This window comes from Juglans microcarpa x Juglans regia, chromosome 3D (genome assembly GCF_004785595.1).
Source record: "Juglans microcarpa x Juglans regia isolate MS1-56 chromosome 3D, Jm3101_v1.0, whole genome shotgun sequence".
In the NCBI taxonomy this organism is placed as follows: Eukaryota; Viridiplantae; Streptophyta; class Magnoliopsida; order Fagales; family Juglandaceae; genus Juglans; species Juglans microcarpa x Juglans regia.
In genome coordinates this window covers 2,286,978-2,302,542 of record NC_054598.1, presented here as the reverse complement: position 1 = coordinate 2,302,542, position 15,565 = coordinate 2,286,978, and the positions used below count along the sequence as shown (strand labels likewise).

Here is a 15,565-nt window from a genome sequence, read left to right as displayed (position 1 = left end):
CTATGACTCTCTCTCTCTTTTTCTCTAACTAAATAGAATTATGTTTTCCTTAATTGGAGAACACTGAGATTCTTCTGAAAATAAAAGGAAAAACATGCAGTCGTGAAGTGTGCAAGAGCCGTGCAGTCGCTTTGAAAAAGAGTTGGGTCCACTATTAAAAAATTATTATTTTTTCATGTGGGTCCCATATTTATTCACTTTTTTCAAAGTGATTGCACGGCGTTTGCGCACTCACGACTGCAACTATTATTTCTCCATTTTTGAATTCTCTTAATACATAGAAAAATACTAGAGCCGTACTGTCATATAGATTGATTACAGATTTTTTTTTTTTTTAAAAATGTATACCTTTCCAAGTGGTGTCAAAAGGATTATAATTCCAAGAAGAAAATATGCATGTCGATTATTTGAAACTTACTGAACATTATCAGCTTTTAATATTTTTCAATGGAATTGGCAAGATCCCAATGAATATGGGACCCTGTTTGGTTGGAAACAAGCATGCCGAAGACAAGAGGATCAAGCAGAACATGATGCCAATACTGGATATATATACTGCTTACAACTAAGAAGAAGGAAAAACATTCCTACGTTAGCATTGACTGTACCTTGAAGCTTGTCTGTTTTGTGTGTGTGTGTGTGTGTGTGTGTATGTGTATTCTACTCATTCAAATTGAAGTTAGATGCGATATTCGACCTTGACCTTGAAGCTTAGACGTTAGACAGTACTGCTGCATGCCGAACTTATACGAGTTCCAGGTCAAGTAGCACTGTAAAACTCCATTGATTTTAGGGTTATGAGCAGTGCCATGGATCGTTTTCAAAGATTTGAAAATCGAAAGCCTGTCTCACTCTTTTCTACGTGGCCTTTTAGCTTTGAATTCTACAACCCAATATATATATTTATGCACCTATTCTTTTGACTTTATTGGGTAGCTAGACTCGATCGTTTAGTATTCATTACTGATTAAGGAAGCAACTAAAATGGGTTTTCAAATCAAGAATCTTTATTAATTTAGTACTATCAACCCTAATTTCCAGTTTTCTTTTGAGTACTGGAAATAATTGGTCATGTGTTCTGTTCCGTTGAGGAATATTAATTGTGGACCTTAATGATCATCAAGCTTTCCTTGGCTGGTTTTCAAATAATTTAATTTTTCTGTATGGATGTATAACAAATCACCGGCAAACTCAGTGGGGGAAAGCTGGAAGCGTGTTGATTTTCATGGCTCTACTTGGGAGAACTGTTGGCTTGGTCTTTCAAACAGGATGTCATAAAAATACATATATATAGGATTGTATATATAATATTGTATACATACATATATATATATATATATATATATATATATATATAATATAGGATCATGCTATAGTCACAGCTTCCAGCTCCCGTTGGGAGCTACCGTTAGTTATGGAAATTTTTTTTTTTTTTCTTTCATACATGTATTTTTTAACACTTTTAAATATTTAAAAATAAAAAATAAAAAATTACAGCAGTAGAATGGAGCGGTGAGAGTAGTATTATATATATATATATATATATATATATATATATATATATTATTCTCTTGTTTTTCTTCGCTACAAGTGTGCTTAAGTGTACTAATTTGTAAGGTTTCTACGTCTTCCAAGAAAAAATAGCGAAAGTATAAAATTGTTGAAAAGGCATGAGACTTAAATAGCCGGAAGGAACAAAAATGAAAAATGATATGAGAGATTCCATCAAAGTAAATCGATAAACGGACATGGTTTGATATGGTATGTTAGATAGCTTGTGACTATAGCATTTCTATAATTCAATGTCTATTATCTTGCACACTTGTTCCCCTGCAAGGTTAGATTAGAGGGGAAAAAATAGGATAGGGGATAGAAATCTGCCACTTTATAGTATGTTTAGAGCTAAGAAATTAACACTAATTGATATTATGCATTTTAATTAGTTTTTTTTATAGAAGTTATTTAAAAATATATCACATCAATTAGTGTGTTATAGATGATCAAATTCATGAAGATAATGATATTTCTATAAAAGAAAATACTCTGAAAGTGGGAATAAATCATCGATGCCAATAAATATTAACACCAATGCAATGCTATTGTAATTTTAACAAATATTTTTCGGAATGAAAGGAATGTTTATATTTGGGCCTGCCAGTTAGAAATCGAGCCTCGGAAGGAGTGACCGGAGAGGCCCATATGGCTGTAGATGGGCCCATTGCAAACGATATTTTTCCTGAATGGGAGGAATGCTATATGAGCCTGAAAATCAGATATCGAGCTAAGAGGAAGTGACCTTAAGGCCCATCTACAGCCATACGGGCCTTGAGGCATTAGTTAAATAGCGTGAAATAAATAAAGCTTTTACTAATCGAACTGACGGTGTCGTGGTGTAGTTGGTTATCACGTCAGTCTAACACACTGAAGGTCTCCGGTTCGAACCCGGGCGACGCCATTTTCTTCCTTTTTATGGCCCTGTTTTGTACACAAATCAATCTGACCCATCAAACGGCGTGGTTTTACATTTTCTCAATGGTCCTCCCTCACCGGCCTCCTAGTGGCTAGTTCGTTACTACCACGTCATCTAACCGATCTTCATCGCACATCACAAAAATAACTTCCTTCCGCCAACAAATCCCGACCAATCACGTTCCTCTCTCGCATCACTTCCTCCCTTCCCATTGGACCACGTCAGCACCCCAAACCGCCACCCCTCTTCCAGAACCATCACTGGCCTCCCGTTATTGTCCTTCTTAATTTTATTTATTTCTTTATTGTCAAAACTTTTCCTAAACATAAAACCCTATATATGCTATGCTATAATTCGCAACTGGAAAAAAGCCTCCGGTGTCTTCGAGAATCAATCCGATCGATCTCTCCGATGGCCTCTAAATCCCTCGCTTTCCTATCAGTCCTCTTCTTCCTCCTTACCATCCCAATTTCGTCGTCCTCGGCTCTGCATGCCTCGTCGGATTTCAATGTTCCCTACCCTAAAGCAATTGCTGTAAGTGAAACACCCCCCACAGAAATGAGTTGTTTAAAAAAAGAAAAAAAAAATTGAATTTTATTCATTTGTTTGTTTATTCCAAATCCTTGTAGGACTTGAAGGAAGCGATCGTTAAGGGACTAGGGTTTCAAGCGGATGATTTTAAGGTTTCCGGGTTCGATCTGAGGGATGCCCAGGTGGGGCATTCGGTGGCGTACGAATTCGACGTGGAGGTTGACAATAAGGTCCTCCCCTTCAAGCTTTTGGAGGATGTGAACCGCTGGGAGTACGTGGATTTGCCGATCTTCCGGGTGGAGGAGCCGGGCCGACCTGTTGCCGACCAGAACGGGCTGGTTGAGAGGGGGAAATCGGATCCCGGGTTGCCAGTTCTCGCTCCGTTTCAATTGGCTGGACCCATGGAGCTCTGGATTCAGGATGCCAAAGATATGCGCCTCTCGCTGCCGGTGAGTTAGTTTTTCTATTTACATTTTTATGTCGATTTGTATTGTTTTTGCGGTATGATCTGTCATTTGATCAATAAAATTTTCTTTACCGATCAAAAAAAAAAAAAATGATCTGTCATTTTAGATTTTCCAATGAATCATGTAGCACAATATGGATGATTGGGGTGGATGAAGGTTTGTGAGAACATCTCTAGTCATTTTTGGAGTTTTGAATAGGGAAAGAATGTAGATCAAATGCTTGACCGAAGTTTCAACATATTTTGATTCCTGCAAGTTTGTATAGAAGGGATGTGAAACAACTGGTGTTCTGTGGTGTTTATAAATTCGTACCTGTCGGCCATATATCAAATATGCATCTCTGATTTTTAAGGGTCTGAATGGACTTCCGAACTTTTATTCAATCCTGCATGTGAGAAAATAAATTTCCATTGCATGAATAGCCTTTAAAATTCTTCTGTCAAATAATGGAAATTCATTTTAGTTCATATTCTCTTCATTATTTATGGCTTTGAACTGCAGTGTGCGTCATATATATTATTGCGAACTGGGATCTTATGGATGTAATATCTAGGGGACTGTAATATCTTATATCTAAGATGGAAAATGTAATATCTTACTTTTCAGATGACATTGAATGATAAATAAAGGATAAAAAGGAAAACATACTTGCGTATTCATAGAAAAATAACTGAGTTCATTTTAGGATCTGTAAGAAGTCCTCTGACACAATCTTTGGAAATTTTGTATTTTGATCGCTAAGTAAGAACTTGATTGATGGGAGAAATAGGCATAGCCCTATTGCACAGGACACAATTTTTGGAAATGCACCATTGATCTTCTTGTTTATTTATTTCTGCAGCATGATGTGGATGCCGGTGTCTTGAAGAAAGTTGTTTTAGCAGATGGTGCAGTTGTTACTGTCAAGGGTGCTAGGTCAGTAAGCCTACGTCACCCACTTGATCTCCCACTCCCATTAAACCGAACCCAAAATGGATTTGCCTCTGGTCTTCTAACCTTGGCGGAACGGCTCCGCCATGCTTCTCGCGCTCAAGGTGCCCCGCTCCTTTCCCTTCGCATTGTTGGTCCTACCTCACTTACAAGCCCTGCCTCATCTTCGTCCTCTTCCAATAACAGGCTCAAGCTCAAGCGCCTTGCGCCAGGGCTTGTGGAGTTATTCTCACCATCAAAGGCCCTTTCCACTATTGATCTTGAAGAAGAAGCCACCCTTCTCACTCCAAGTCATTTTACGACTATGTGGCCTCTTGCTTCTGTCAACGGCTCAAACTCAAACTTGCTTGGTTTTGAGGCATTGCTCTCTTCTGTGCTGGGTCCTAAGGCCCACAAGAAAGGTTCCTTCAGGCTGTTGAAGGCAGACGTGTCAGCTCAGACGTTTCTAAAGATAGGTTTTGGGGTTGAGAAGAAGTTGAAAGAAGGAGATGGATTTGATTTGGTGGATTTCCCCGCATGGAGGACGAAGCCGGAGAGAGTGAGCATGCATTTTGAGGTTCTGGCAAAGGTGGATGGTGAGAAGGTTGTACCGGAGAAAATCACACAAGTTAACCCCGTACTTGTGGAGGACACTATGGCACCAAATCTGGTTGTGGGGAATGTGACGATGTCAAAGACCCCTATAGTTCATCCTCCTCCCGACCCTTTCACCTTGTAAATTTAAGGAGGGGGTTTAATTTTGTCTGTGTTACCGGAAGGAAGTGTAAAGATGAAAGCCTTGATTTTTTTTTTTTAAATATATATATATATATCTATATATATATATTTATATAACGTGATGAGGTAGAATAGACGAGAAGTCAAAACTGTAAAAATTGTTGCAATATGAAAGTTTTTTTAATTTGATCTATGATGGGGGTGAGACACACTTCCAAATTTACTTCCAACGTTACGTTGAGCAATCCACTTCCCCTTCCCACCCACCTTATTCGTTGTCTTCACTAATAAATGCACATGCTGTACAATGGCTTCCCGACATCCTCTGCCACATCTTACGTCTCCACCTCTATCTCCGACCACTCTACCTCACTCCTAGGTCACTTCCACATGCTGAAGATGGTGTTCAAGGATAATGCGTACTTAATTGACCTTGGATTTCCAATTCGCGCTAGTCGCGACACCCACATGCTCTATTTCCTTTCATCTCTCGGAGTCGGGGATTTCACTCTAGGACAGTTGGGCCACTGGCCCACAAATTAGGTCCAGCTTTGACTCTAGGCTGGATGTTTAGACGAACTGCACTGCATCTACATAGTTCCCTGGGCTGTTAAGGACTAGGAAGTAGGAACTCCCCAAGTTACCAGATTTTGACTTTGACTTGTACTATCTTTTTCTTAGATCAGAAAATTCACTCTAGTTCTGGAAAACGAAATGCGAAATACATATCGAATTATTGTGCATGAAATATGCCACTTGTCGACTTACTACGTCATGGGGCCGTGCTCTCGAGAGAGAGGTGTAATGGGGTAGAACTTTTAAAAGTTTCGACATCATTTATTCATCTATTTTTTTATTATCTTCTCATCATTTTATAATGATATGATATTTATTTTATTTTATTTATAAATTTATTATCTAATATCACATTATGAGCTGATGAGAATTAAAATGATGAGTGGCATTACTCTTATAAAAATATTGGTACGCCCTTATCTACCCTATGTACATATAAAAATTATATTTTATTTTAAAATTAAATCATATAAATATAGATTTATTTGACATCGACAACCCTTCTATGAAAGTTGGTGGCATCTGTCATTCACAAGGTGGAGAATGGAGACTCCAATATCAAGAACCTAATAATCCCTTTTATGTTCCTATTCCCGTTTGCCTACCATCCTACCCCAGGAACGTCGTAATCACGTTTGCCTTCCCGGAAATATCTAATGATAGTGATGCTCTCATTTCTTTTTCATTTCGAGATTTCCCACTTCCCATGCATGGTTCATTTACTTGAGATATATGAATACTATAGTAGCAATTTGCTTGGTCAAGCATGCACCCATCTCCGTCTCTATTTAGCATCCAAGCAAAGGCAATGCCGATTGGTATGTGGATGTATGACTTTTCCTAGAAGATAGTTAGTTAAACATCTCCCTAAAAAAATATTCATTGGAAGTCTCGCTTCTTCTGTTCTTTCTCTTTTCCTGAATTTCTCTTTTATGCTATCACCTACCCTGTTCTTACCACTAAAGCTTGTCTACGGTGAGCTTTTTTTCTCTCTCCTTAGTCAAGAGGATCCTGATCACGGTGGGTGCCGGAGTCTGATCAAGATGGTCCAAGGTTGACTACATAACCAATTGCCCAATTTTAGTATTTTACACGTTGAAAAACATACATACTGAGAAGGATAATGATAAATTTATTAATTTCTATCACCTGTTTATTACTCTACCGTCTATTTGAAATTTTTATTTTTTTTAGATATTTTTTAATATGCATAATCATTAAAAAAAATTAAAAATATATATAATTTTATTAATAGTCATTTTTCTAATTATTAAATAAAAATAAAAATAATAAAATTAAAGAAAATAAAGAGAGAGGTAGATGGTAGGAGGAAAGTATTTTTGTTACCACGTAATCACCAGGGTTTGTTACACGTGGCGGCCACGGAGAAGTCGGTCAAACATGGTGGCTTTGGTCTTCCATGCTTTACTCCACCGCGTTTACTTTACTCCACTCACAAGGCAGACAGACAAGCCAGATGAAGAAGTCAAAGATGTTAGGCTAGATTCACAGAAAAATACTAATATACGTATAAAAAAAAATGGACTACGAAACTTTGCGTACCAGAGTTCTCATCTCCCGACTCCTGTTCACGTGTAGAACTTCCAGCTTTAACAACTATACCAACTCTCCGACCCCCAAGTCCTACGTTTCCCTATACCACTTGCTGCTACACTGACCAAAACCAAGACTAGAACCAGCACAAGAACAAAAAACCACCTCCACCACCCTCACACTTCACGGCATGTCGGCCAACCAATGTTTGCAGCAGCGGCCGCCTCCAGTGGTGCTCGTATTTCTAATGTTTTTGAGCCTGATATCTTTCTCCAAATCAGATGAGCTTCAACCACTTCTCGAATTCAAGTCTGCTCTCCAAAAGTCAAATACCAATGTTTTCAGTTCCTGGACACAAGGTAACTCCGCTTGCAACTTCACTGGAATTCTATGCAACTCCAATGGGCTTGTCACGGAAATCAATCTCTCCCAACAAAATTTACATGGGATGCTTCCATTTGATTCAATATGCTCGCTTCAGTCGTTAGAGAAACTCTCTCTCGGGTCCAATTTCTTGTACGGTACCATCACTCAGGACTTGAAAAATTGCACTAGTTTGCAACATTTGGACTTGGGTTACAATTCATTTTCTGGACAAGTTCCTGACTTATCTTCTTTAGGCTTATTGAATTTCTTGAATTTAACCAAAAACGGGTTTTCTGGGCCATTTCCATGGAGATCACTGGAAAATCTTACGAGTGTCGCTTTCTTAAGCCTGGGTGACAATATCTTTGAACCAAGTCCCTTTCCTGTGGAAGTCTTGAAGCTTGAGAAATTGTACTGGCTTTACCTCTCAAACTGCAGCCTCGAAGGACTAATTCCGAAGGGTCTAGGAAACCTTACTCAACTCATAAATATTGAGCTTTCCTGGAACCAATTGTCCGGCGAAATCCCGACGGATATTCTAAAGCTCAAAAATCTTTTGCAACTTGAACTTTACTATAACTTATTGACCGGAAAACTGCCGGTTGGATTAGGAAATCTTACGAGTCTTGTAAATTTTGATGTGGGTCATAACAACCTCCAAGGCAATATTTCGGAGGTGAGATTCTTGACAGGGCTTTCTACTTTACAACTCTTTGAGAACCAGTTCACAGGGGAGGTTCCAGAAGAGCTTGGGGAGTTCAAGAAACTCGTCAAGTTGTCGCTCTACAGTAACAAGTTCACCGGTTCTCTTCCTCAAAAGCTCGGCTCGTGGTCAGACTTCTATTACATTGATGTTTCGGAGAATTTCTTGAGCGGTCCTATACCGCCTAACATGTGCCAGAATGGCAAAATGATTAAACTGCTTGTGTTACAGAATAGTTTCACCGGTGGAATCCCAGAAAACTATGCGAATTGCTCGTCTTTGATTCGGATACGGGTGGCAAACAATTCTCTTTCGGGTGTTGTTCCGGCAGGGATATGGGCCTTGCCCAACTTATCCATACTTGATGTTTCTATGAACAGTTTCGAAGGTCCGGTGGCATCCAATATTGATAAAGCAAAATCTCTTGCACAATTATTTCTATCAAACAATCGCTTCTCTGGTGAATTGCCTTTGACGATTTCCAAAACCTCGGCTTTAGTCTCAATGCAGCTGAGTTCTAATCAATTTTCTGGTCAGATCCCAGCAACAATTGGTGGGTTGAAGAATCTAAACAGTCTACATCTAGATGAAAACAATTTTTCTGGCTCTATACCGGATTCGTTAGGCTCATGTGTTTCCCTCACCGACATAAACCTCTCTGGAAATTCACTTTCAGGCAACATTCCAGCAGGTCTTGGATCTTTGCTTACTCTCAACTCCTTGAATTTGTCCAATAACAACCTTTCTGGTGAAATTCCTACCAGTTTGTCATCACCAAAACTAAGCCTTCTTGACCTGTCAAACAACCAGTTGATCGGCCAGATACCTGAGGCTCTGTCCATCGAAGTCTTCAGTGACAGCTTCGATGGAAATCCAGGCTTATGCAGTCCGAATTTCAAGCATTTCAGGCTATGTTCATCGGGTTCCAGAACAACGAGCCATCATCTCTGGACTCTGATTTCCTGTTTTATTGCCGGAGCTTTGATTCTGCTTGTTTTGCTATGTTTCCTATATGTTAAGCTAAGACATAATAACCTTGATCGTCCATTGAAGTCGAATTATTGGGATATGAAGCCGTATAGAGTAATAGGCTTTGTAGAGAATGAAATCACTGATGCCATAAAAAAGGAAAATCTGATTGGGAAAGGAGGCTCAGGGAATGTGTACAAGGTAGTATTATCAGATGGTAAGGAACTTGCTGTAAAGCACATTTGGATGTCCGATCCAGGTGACCAGAAAAATTGCCAGAGCAGCTCGGCTATGCTGAGAAAAAGGATTTTCCGGTCAGCAGAGTATGAAGCTGAGGTGGCCACATTAAGCTCACTGAGGCACGTGAACTTGGTGAAGCTCTACTGCAGCATCACAAGTGAGGATAGTAATCTGTTGGTTTACGAGTACTTGCCAAATGGGAGCTTGTGGGATAGGCTGCATGCTTGCAGGAAGATTGAGATAGGATGGAAGGTGAGGTATGAGATTGCATTAGGGGCTGCTAGGGGATTGGAGTATCTGCACCATGGGTATGATAGACCAGTGATACACCGCGATGTGAAATCAAGTAACATTTTGCTGGATGGGGATTGGAAGCCAAGGATAGCTGATTTTGGTTTAGCTAAGATTGTCAATCCTGGTGGAGGGGATTGGACCCATGTTGTTGCTGGGACACTCGGATACATTGCTCCTGGTAAGTTCCTTCTCCATTGTTCTTGTTTTGTTTCATGAAATGCAAGTGGATTCAAACTTAATGGGTCAGCTTAGGATGATGACTACTAGGATTGGAAATTACCAGAAACAATGTAGTTCTAGCATTAATTGCACTGCTGATTTTTCATTTGATAATTGATTATTTTCCTTTTACTTTGTTGGTGAAGAATGTGCATATGCATACAAGATAAATGAGAAGTGTGATGTCTATAGCTTTGGGGTAGTACTTATGGAGCTGGTCACGGGGAAGAGACCGATTGAGCAAGACTTTGGAGAGAGCAGGGACATAGTCTGTTGGGTATACAGCCAAATGAATAGCAAAGAGACTCTTCATTACTTACTGGACTCGACCATCTCTGAGGATCTAAAGGAAGATGCAATAAAGGTGTTGAGAATCGCAATCCATTGCACGGCAAGACTTCCAAGCCTAAGACCCTCCATGAGAATGGTAATTCAGATGCTAGAAGAAGCTGAGCCATGTAAGCTTACCAACATCATTGTCAATAAAGAATGCCAAGATAGTTCAGATGAGAGATGGAAGAATATAAGCAGGGCCCGAGCCCTTGAACTTGAAAGTTAAATTTACTCAGAAATTGATATTCCCTGCTCAATGAACAATGAAGCTAGTTCAGAAAGCCGGGATTTGGAGCAGTGCTATCAATTTTGAGTTCAGCTTCGTCAGAGTGCAGATGGATTAATGAGAGCTTAAACTAGGTAAGAAAGTCCGAACAAGAAGTTAAGAAAGGGATTGTATTTATTTTTATTATCTCTGCTCTCGTAAGAGAGAGGAAGGCTTTTACATTGTATATACATGCAATAATCAGTCTCACATCAAGCAAATTATATCATCAAGGTGTTTTCTGCTTGAAAGTTTGATTGGCAAAGTACAAATGTGCTGTCCACTCGAACTACTTGCTTGGTCCAAACTTTAAAAAACCATTGGATATGGCACTACTCCATACCAATTCTATCGATGGTTGGTTCGGGGAGAAATAAGATGAGAATTTTGTGAATGATAGTAAAATAGTTTAAATTGAGTATTTTTTAGATTTTGGAAAATGAGAGAGAAAAATTTAAATAAAAATATTATAAAATTAAAATATTGTAAGAATATAGTTTTATAATATTATTTTTGTTTGGAAATTTGAAAAAGTTAGAATTGTTTTTTATTTTTTATTTGAAAGTTTGAAAAAGTTGTAATAATTAGTTTGAAAATGTTGTATTTAAATTATGTTTGTAAATAAGATAGGGATGAAATAAAATGAGATGAGATGAGAATTTTGTGTCTTATCTGAGGTCCCAAACAAGCCTGTCATCATCTCTTTTATGTTTCCCAACATGAATATCACTGGCAATTATTTGCTGGTTGAAATTCAGTTATAATATGTAAATCAGGTGTACAAAACTAGATGAAAAGAGGTTAGGGGATTATTCTCAACATATCACAAGCAGGGTGTGTATGTATTTCATAGGAACTAAGAGCATCCATAAAAAAAATCAAGTATATATAGAATGTATGTTGGAAAGTAAAACCAAAACACAGGAAAAAAAAGGAGAAAAATAACTTGATTTTTCAGCAAGAATCCTAGAAATAGACCCTTCTACACGTTCTGGTTCTGGAATTATAACTTGCTTAGACAAAGGGCATAATTTGAAACTCGGGCCGATTGATGATTATACCAAATTTTTTCTTGAGAAATGATATTTACAGTCGTGGAGTGTATAAGCGTTGCACAATCATTTTGAAAAAAGAGAAAAAATACAGGATCCATATAAAAAAATAATTTTTTAATAATAAACATCACTCTTTTCAAAAAGATTGTGTAGCGTTTGCGCACTTCATAACTGTATCGAGCGTGCTCCTATTTTCCTACTCAAGATTGGGAAAAAAAAATCCCCTAAAGATCTTATACAATGCATGCATCTCTAGAGCCTTCAAAGAGCATCACTTTTCAAGTTCAATGGTCTTTTCTGAAAGAGTTATGCTATACAACCTCCTATTGTTCCCTTAACCTCCACACACCAGCTTATATGACGTTTAATTTAATTTTTTTTTAACTTTAAATATGCATGTTGGTAGATCCAAATACCCCCCCCCCTCCCCCACGTTCTATAGATCCAAATTCAATTCAATTTCCCCCACCCACCCTCACGTTCTCTCTCCCCCCCCCCCCAAACTTCTTGTTCTTTTGCTGGTCTCACCCTCCGCCTGCATTCTTGCTGCCGACATCATCACCGTTCGTCGTCTACTTCCGGCACAGTGTGGCTCCGCCGTCAAGGCTAACAAAAGTTCGAAGCTTCTCCGGTTTCACCATTTCTACACAGCTTCAGTCCTTCACTGGGATTCTTATTGCCGACACCCACCGTCTGTCGTCTGGCTCTGCCAACAAGGGTAAGAAATGAAAGAAAAGGTTTTTTATATTTTTTTCTTTTCGTTTCATCTCTCAATTTATAGCATTACTTATCTTGTGTATTTTTGTGTTTAATGGATCTGCGATTTTGTGTTTGTTTGATCTGTATTTTGTGGAGTTTTTGGTTGCTAACGTTTTGGGTATTTTCTCATCCGACAATGGCATCAACTGTCCATAGCAAGCATAAATTTCGTATACCATGCCACACAATGCATCAATGTGTTTTTTGGTTCCTAATTTTGTATACCATTCACTGGTTTTTGGGTTGTTGATATTGTATACTATTCACTGGTTTTTTGGTTCCTAATTTTGTATACCATTCACTGATTTTTGGGTTGTTGATGTTGTATACCATTCACTAGTTTTTTGATTGCTAATTTCGCATACCATTCATTAGTTTTTGGTTTGTTGATGTTGTATACCATTTACTGGTTTTTTGGTTGTTGATAACATCTGAAATTGTGTAGCTAATTAAATGTTAAATGGAACCAAGATTTAGTTACCAAAGGAACATGTTCTACTTGCTAAGGTCAACTCTATTGGTGAAAGGAACATCATTTCACCAATAAAATTAGTTAAGTTTAGCGATTTTAAAATTGATTTATGTAATAAAATAAATCTAAAAATGATTAAGACATAGCTACGGTCTTGAAAAAGTTGGACTTTAAAAACTATATAGACTAAAATAATAAACCAAGATATTCATATTCTTCATTTTCAACTTCTCTAAGGCCTTATTGGATGTTGCTTCTGAGATGATGATTAGTCTGTGATTAGTCTAATGCCTCAATTGGATGTGTCTTTTATTGTTTTGCTAGAAAATTCGTTGCTTTTGCATGAAGATACTTAATAAGGAAGTATAAACTTTTTTACTTCAAAGATTGTTAGCCATTAAGTCTTCACAGCCTTTGAATTAAGCATTGATTGAGAATGGAAAAAATATTGATTTGCTTACAAAAGCTGTGCAGCCTAAGATCATGAAGCAAGTGTAAATGAAATTTTTTTAGTGCAAGACATGCCAGGTTTTTTGCCAAAAAGCAATAAAGTTTATGTGTAAGCAGAGTTTCCACTAGCAAGAAATTAGTGAAGTACTTTTTATCCTAGCGGCTGAAAGCATTAATCTTTTTAACCAGTGGTTGAACTCATCAGCTAATTGTCCATTTCAAGATTGGGTATCTCAACAAGTTGTTGTCGTATTCAACATTGATGCGATCTTTTCAACCAAAAGTATTCACAACATGCAATTATTATATGCTGAATTATGTTAGTTTGATCACTAATTATTATTGAATGTGACATTGCGTACTCTTTTACAATTAAGTTGTTTTGGTTGCTGATATTAATTGTTATTCTCAAACTTAATTGAAATAGCGTGATGAGTGAAGAGGAAGATGGAAGGTCACCCATGCCTTTGACATCGATTTTACCGAATCAGGTATGATACATATTGGTTAGTTGAAAATGTTGTTAATGTTTTATATTGCAACATTAAGTTAATGCATTTTTTACACTTTGTTATAGGGATATTATGGTCTACTAAATCCATACTACCCGCCATATATGTTGCCATCAAATACATATCCAAATCTATATACGTACGCTTGGGGTAGCCAGGTAGACATATTTATTTTATTATTTTTTTTAGTTGCATGTATTCGAGTCTTTATAATATAGTGTGTAATTTCAGCCTACAATGATACTACGTATGGACCAACTATGCCTTATCCTCTGTCGAGTAATCCTGAGATTTTGAGAGAAGCTCAAAAGATATTATACAGGTGGTATTTTTTATGTTTTAAAAATGTTTCTTGTACTTGTGTGCAATGGAGTCTTTATAACATAGTTGGGTAATTGCAACATTTGGCAATTCCACCATTTCAATCAACTATGCCCTATCCTCCTTCGAGTAATCTTGAGGAGTTGAGACCGATTCAAGATACGATCAAGGTAGTATGTTTTTATGTTTGAAAAATGTTTTCATGTGCGTGCATGCATTTGATTCATTCTAACGCAGTGGGTATTTGCAGCATCCGACGATGCCATCATGTGGACCAACTAAGCTCTACCCACACTGCCCAAGTCATTCGTCAACTATGTCATTTAGTGTTGAAAGTGAAAATAATGTTGGAGGTACATTACAGTTAAACGATCAAACTTTGTCATATTTCTTTTTGGGACACTTTGTGCCCAATAAGTTAATTTTAAAAGTATATAATAAAAATGCTAATCTGAACGTAAATATTATTTTCAGAAACTTTATCCGACATCAACATAGAGTCGGATGTAATGGAGGCGAATAAAGTATCAGATAATGATGAACGAGTTGAGCCTCCAAAATCTGGTATGGTGTTTACAACTGATAAAGAGGTTTTAAGCTTTTAGCATATTACAAACGATATGCCAAGCAATAGGGTTTTTGTGTTATCACAAAAAGGATGAAGAGAAGTAGATGAAAGGAGTGAAGTATGTGACGATTGGATGTGCACGTGGCGGCAAATATTATCCTAGCCACAATAATTTATCAAAGTTACGACCAACAATTAAATTGGATTGTAAGGCGAAGGTAAATGCTCACTTGATGAATGGGGTATGGGTTTTGACCATTGTTGATTTTGTTCACAATCATAGTACTGTCAGTCCATAAAAATCTAGATTTTTTAGATTTCACAAATTTTTAGATGAATACAGTTAGAGGATGCTCGACTTGAATGACAGAGCGGATATTCGAATGAATAAGAACTTCCAAGCACTTGTGACTGACGCTGGGGTGTTTGAGAATTTAAAATTTCAAGAGAAAAATTGTTGGAATTTTATTGACAAAACTAAACATTTGAGACTAGGTAAAAAATGTGGTGAATCATTGAATGACTACTTTAAGAGACTGGAGGAGATGAATGATGGCTTTGTGTTCGTCATGGATGTGAATGACGAGTACAAATATAGGAATGCGTTCTGGGCTAACACAAGAAGTCGAGCGACATTTGAGTATTTTGTAGATGTTATTACGTTCGATACGACGTACCTAACAAATAGGTATGAGATGACATTTGCTCATTTCGTTGGTATCAATCATCATGAACAATCCATACTGTTAGGGGCATGTTTGATTTCAAATGAGGATACAAGTACTTTCGTGTGG

The 15,565-nt window shown here is 37.7% G+C and overlaps 2 protein-coding genes and 1 non-coding gene across 3 annotated transcripts; all 3 read left to right on the top strand.

The window, feature by feature from the left end:
- Positions 1 to 2,381: 2,381 nt before the first annotated feature.
- On the top strand, positions 2,382 to 2,455 carry TRNAV-AAC. The gene has a single exon. It is a non-coding gene; the product is annotated as a tRNA-Val (tRNA).
- Positions 2,456 to 2,775: 320 nt separating this feature from the next.
- LOC121255416 lies at positions 2,776 to 5,308 on the top strand. Its single transcript, XM_041155719.1, has 3 exons — positions 2,776 to 3,004; positions 3,100 to 3,450; positions 4,310 to 5,308. The coding sequence occupies exons 1-3, from the start codon at positions 2,810 to 2,812 to the stop codon at positions 5,114 to 5,116; spliced, it is 1,353 nt and encodes a 450-aa protein (XP_041011653.1). The 5' UTR covers positions 2,776 to 2,809; the 3' UTR covers positions 5,117 to 5,308.
- A 1,605-nt stretch (positions 5,309 to 6,913) lies between these two features.
- LOC121255352 (receptor-like protein kinase 7) lies at positions 6,914 to 10,863 on the top strand. The gene is made up of 2 exons (XM_041155624.1): positions 6,914 to 9,995; positions 10,183 to 10,863. The coding sequence occupies exons 1-2, from the start codon at positions 7,436 to 7,438 to the stop codon at positions 10,593 to 10,595; spliced, it is 2,973 nt and encodes a 990-aa protein (XP_041011558.1). The 5' UTR covers positions 6,914 to 7,435; the 3' UTR covers positions 10,596 to 10,863.
- Positions 10,864 to 15,565: the final 4,702 nt, after the last annotated feature.

Bases quoted from the DNA above. Each gene is read 5' to 3' on its own strand.
- LOC121255416 (XM_041155719.1), top strand. From the start codon at position 2,810: ATGCTATGCTATAATTCGCAACTGGAAAAAAGCCTCCGGTGTCTTCGA. The intron at 3,005-3,099 runs GTAAGTGAAACA...AAATCCTTGTAG, and splicing joins CCTACCCTAAAGCAATTGCT to GACTTGAAGGAAGCGATCGT. The intron at 3,451-4,309 runs GTGAGTTAGTTT...TTATTTCTGCAG, and splicing joins ATATGCGCCTCTCGCTGCCG to CATGATGTGGATGCCGGTGT.
- LOC121255352 (XM_041155624.1), top strand. From the start codon at position 7,436: ATGTCGGCCAACCAATGTTTGCAGCAGCGGCCGCCTCCAGTGGTGCTC. The intron at 9,996-10,182 runs GTAAGTTCCTTC...TTGTTGGTGAAG, and splicing joins ACTCGGATACATTGCTCCTG to AATGTGCATATGCATACAAG.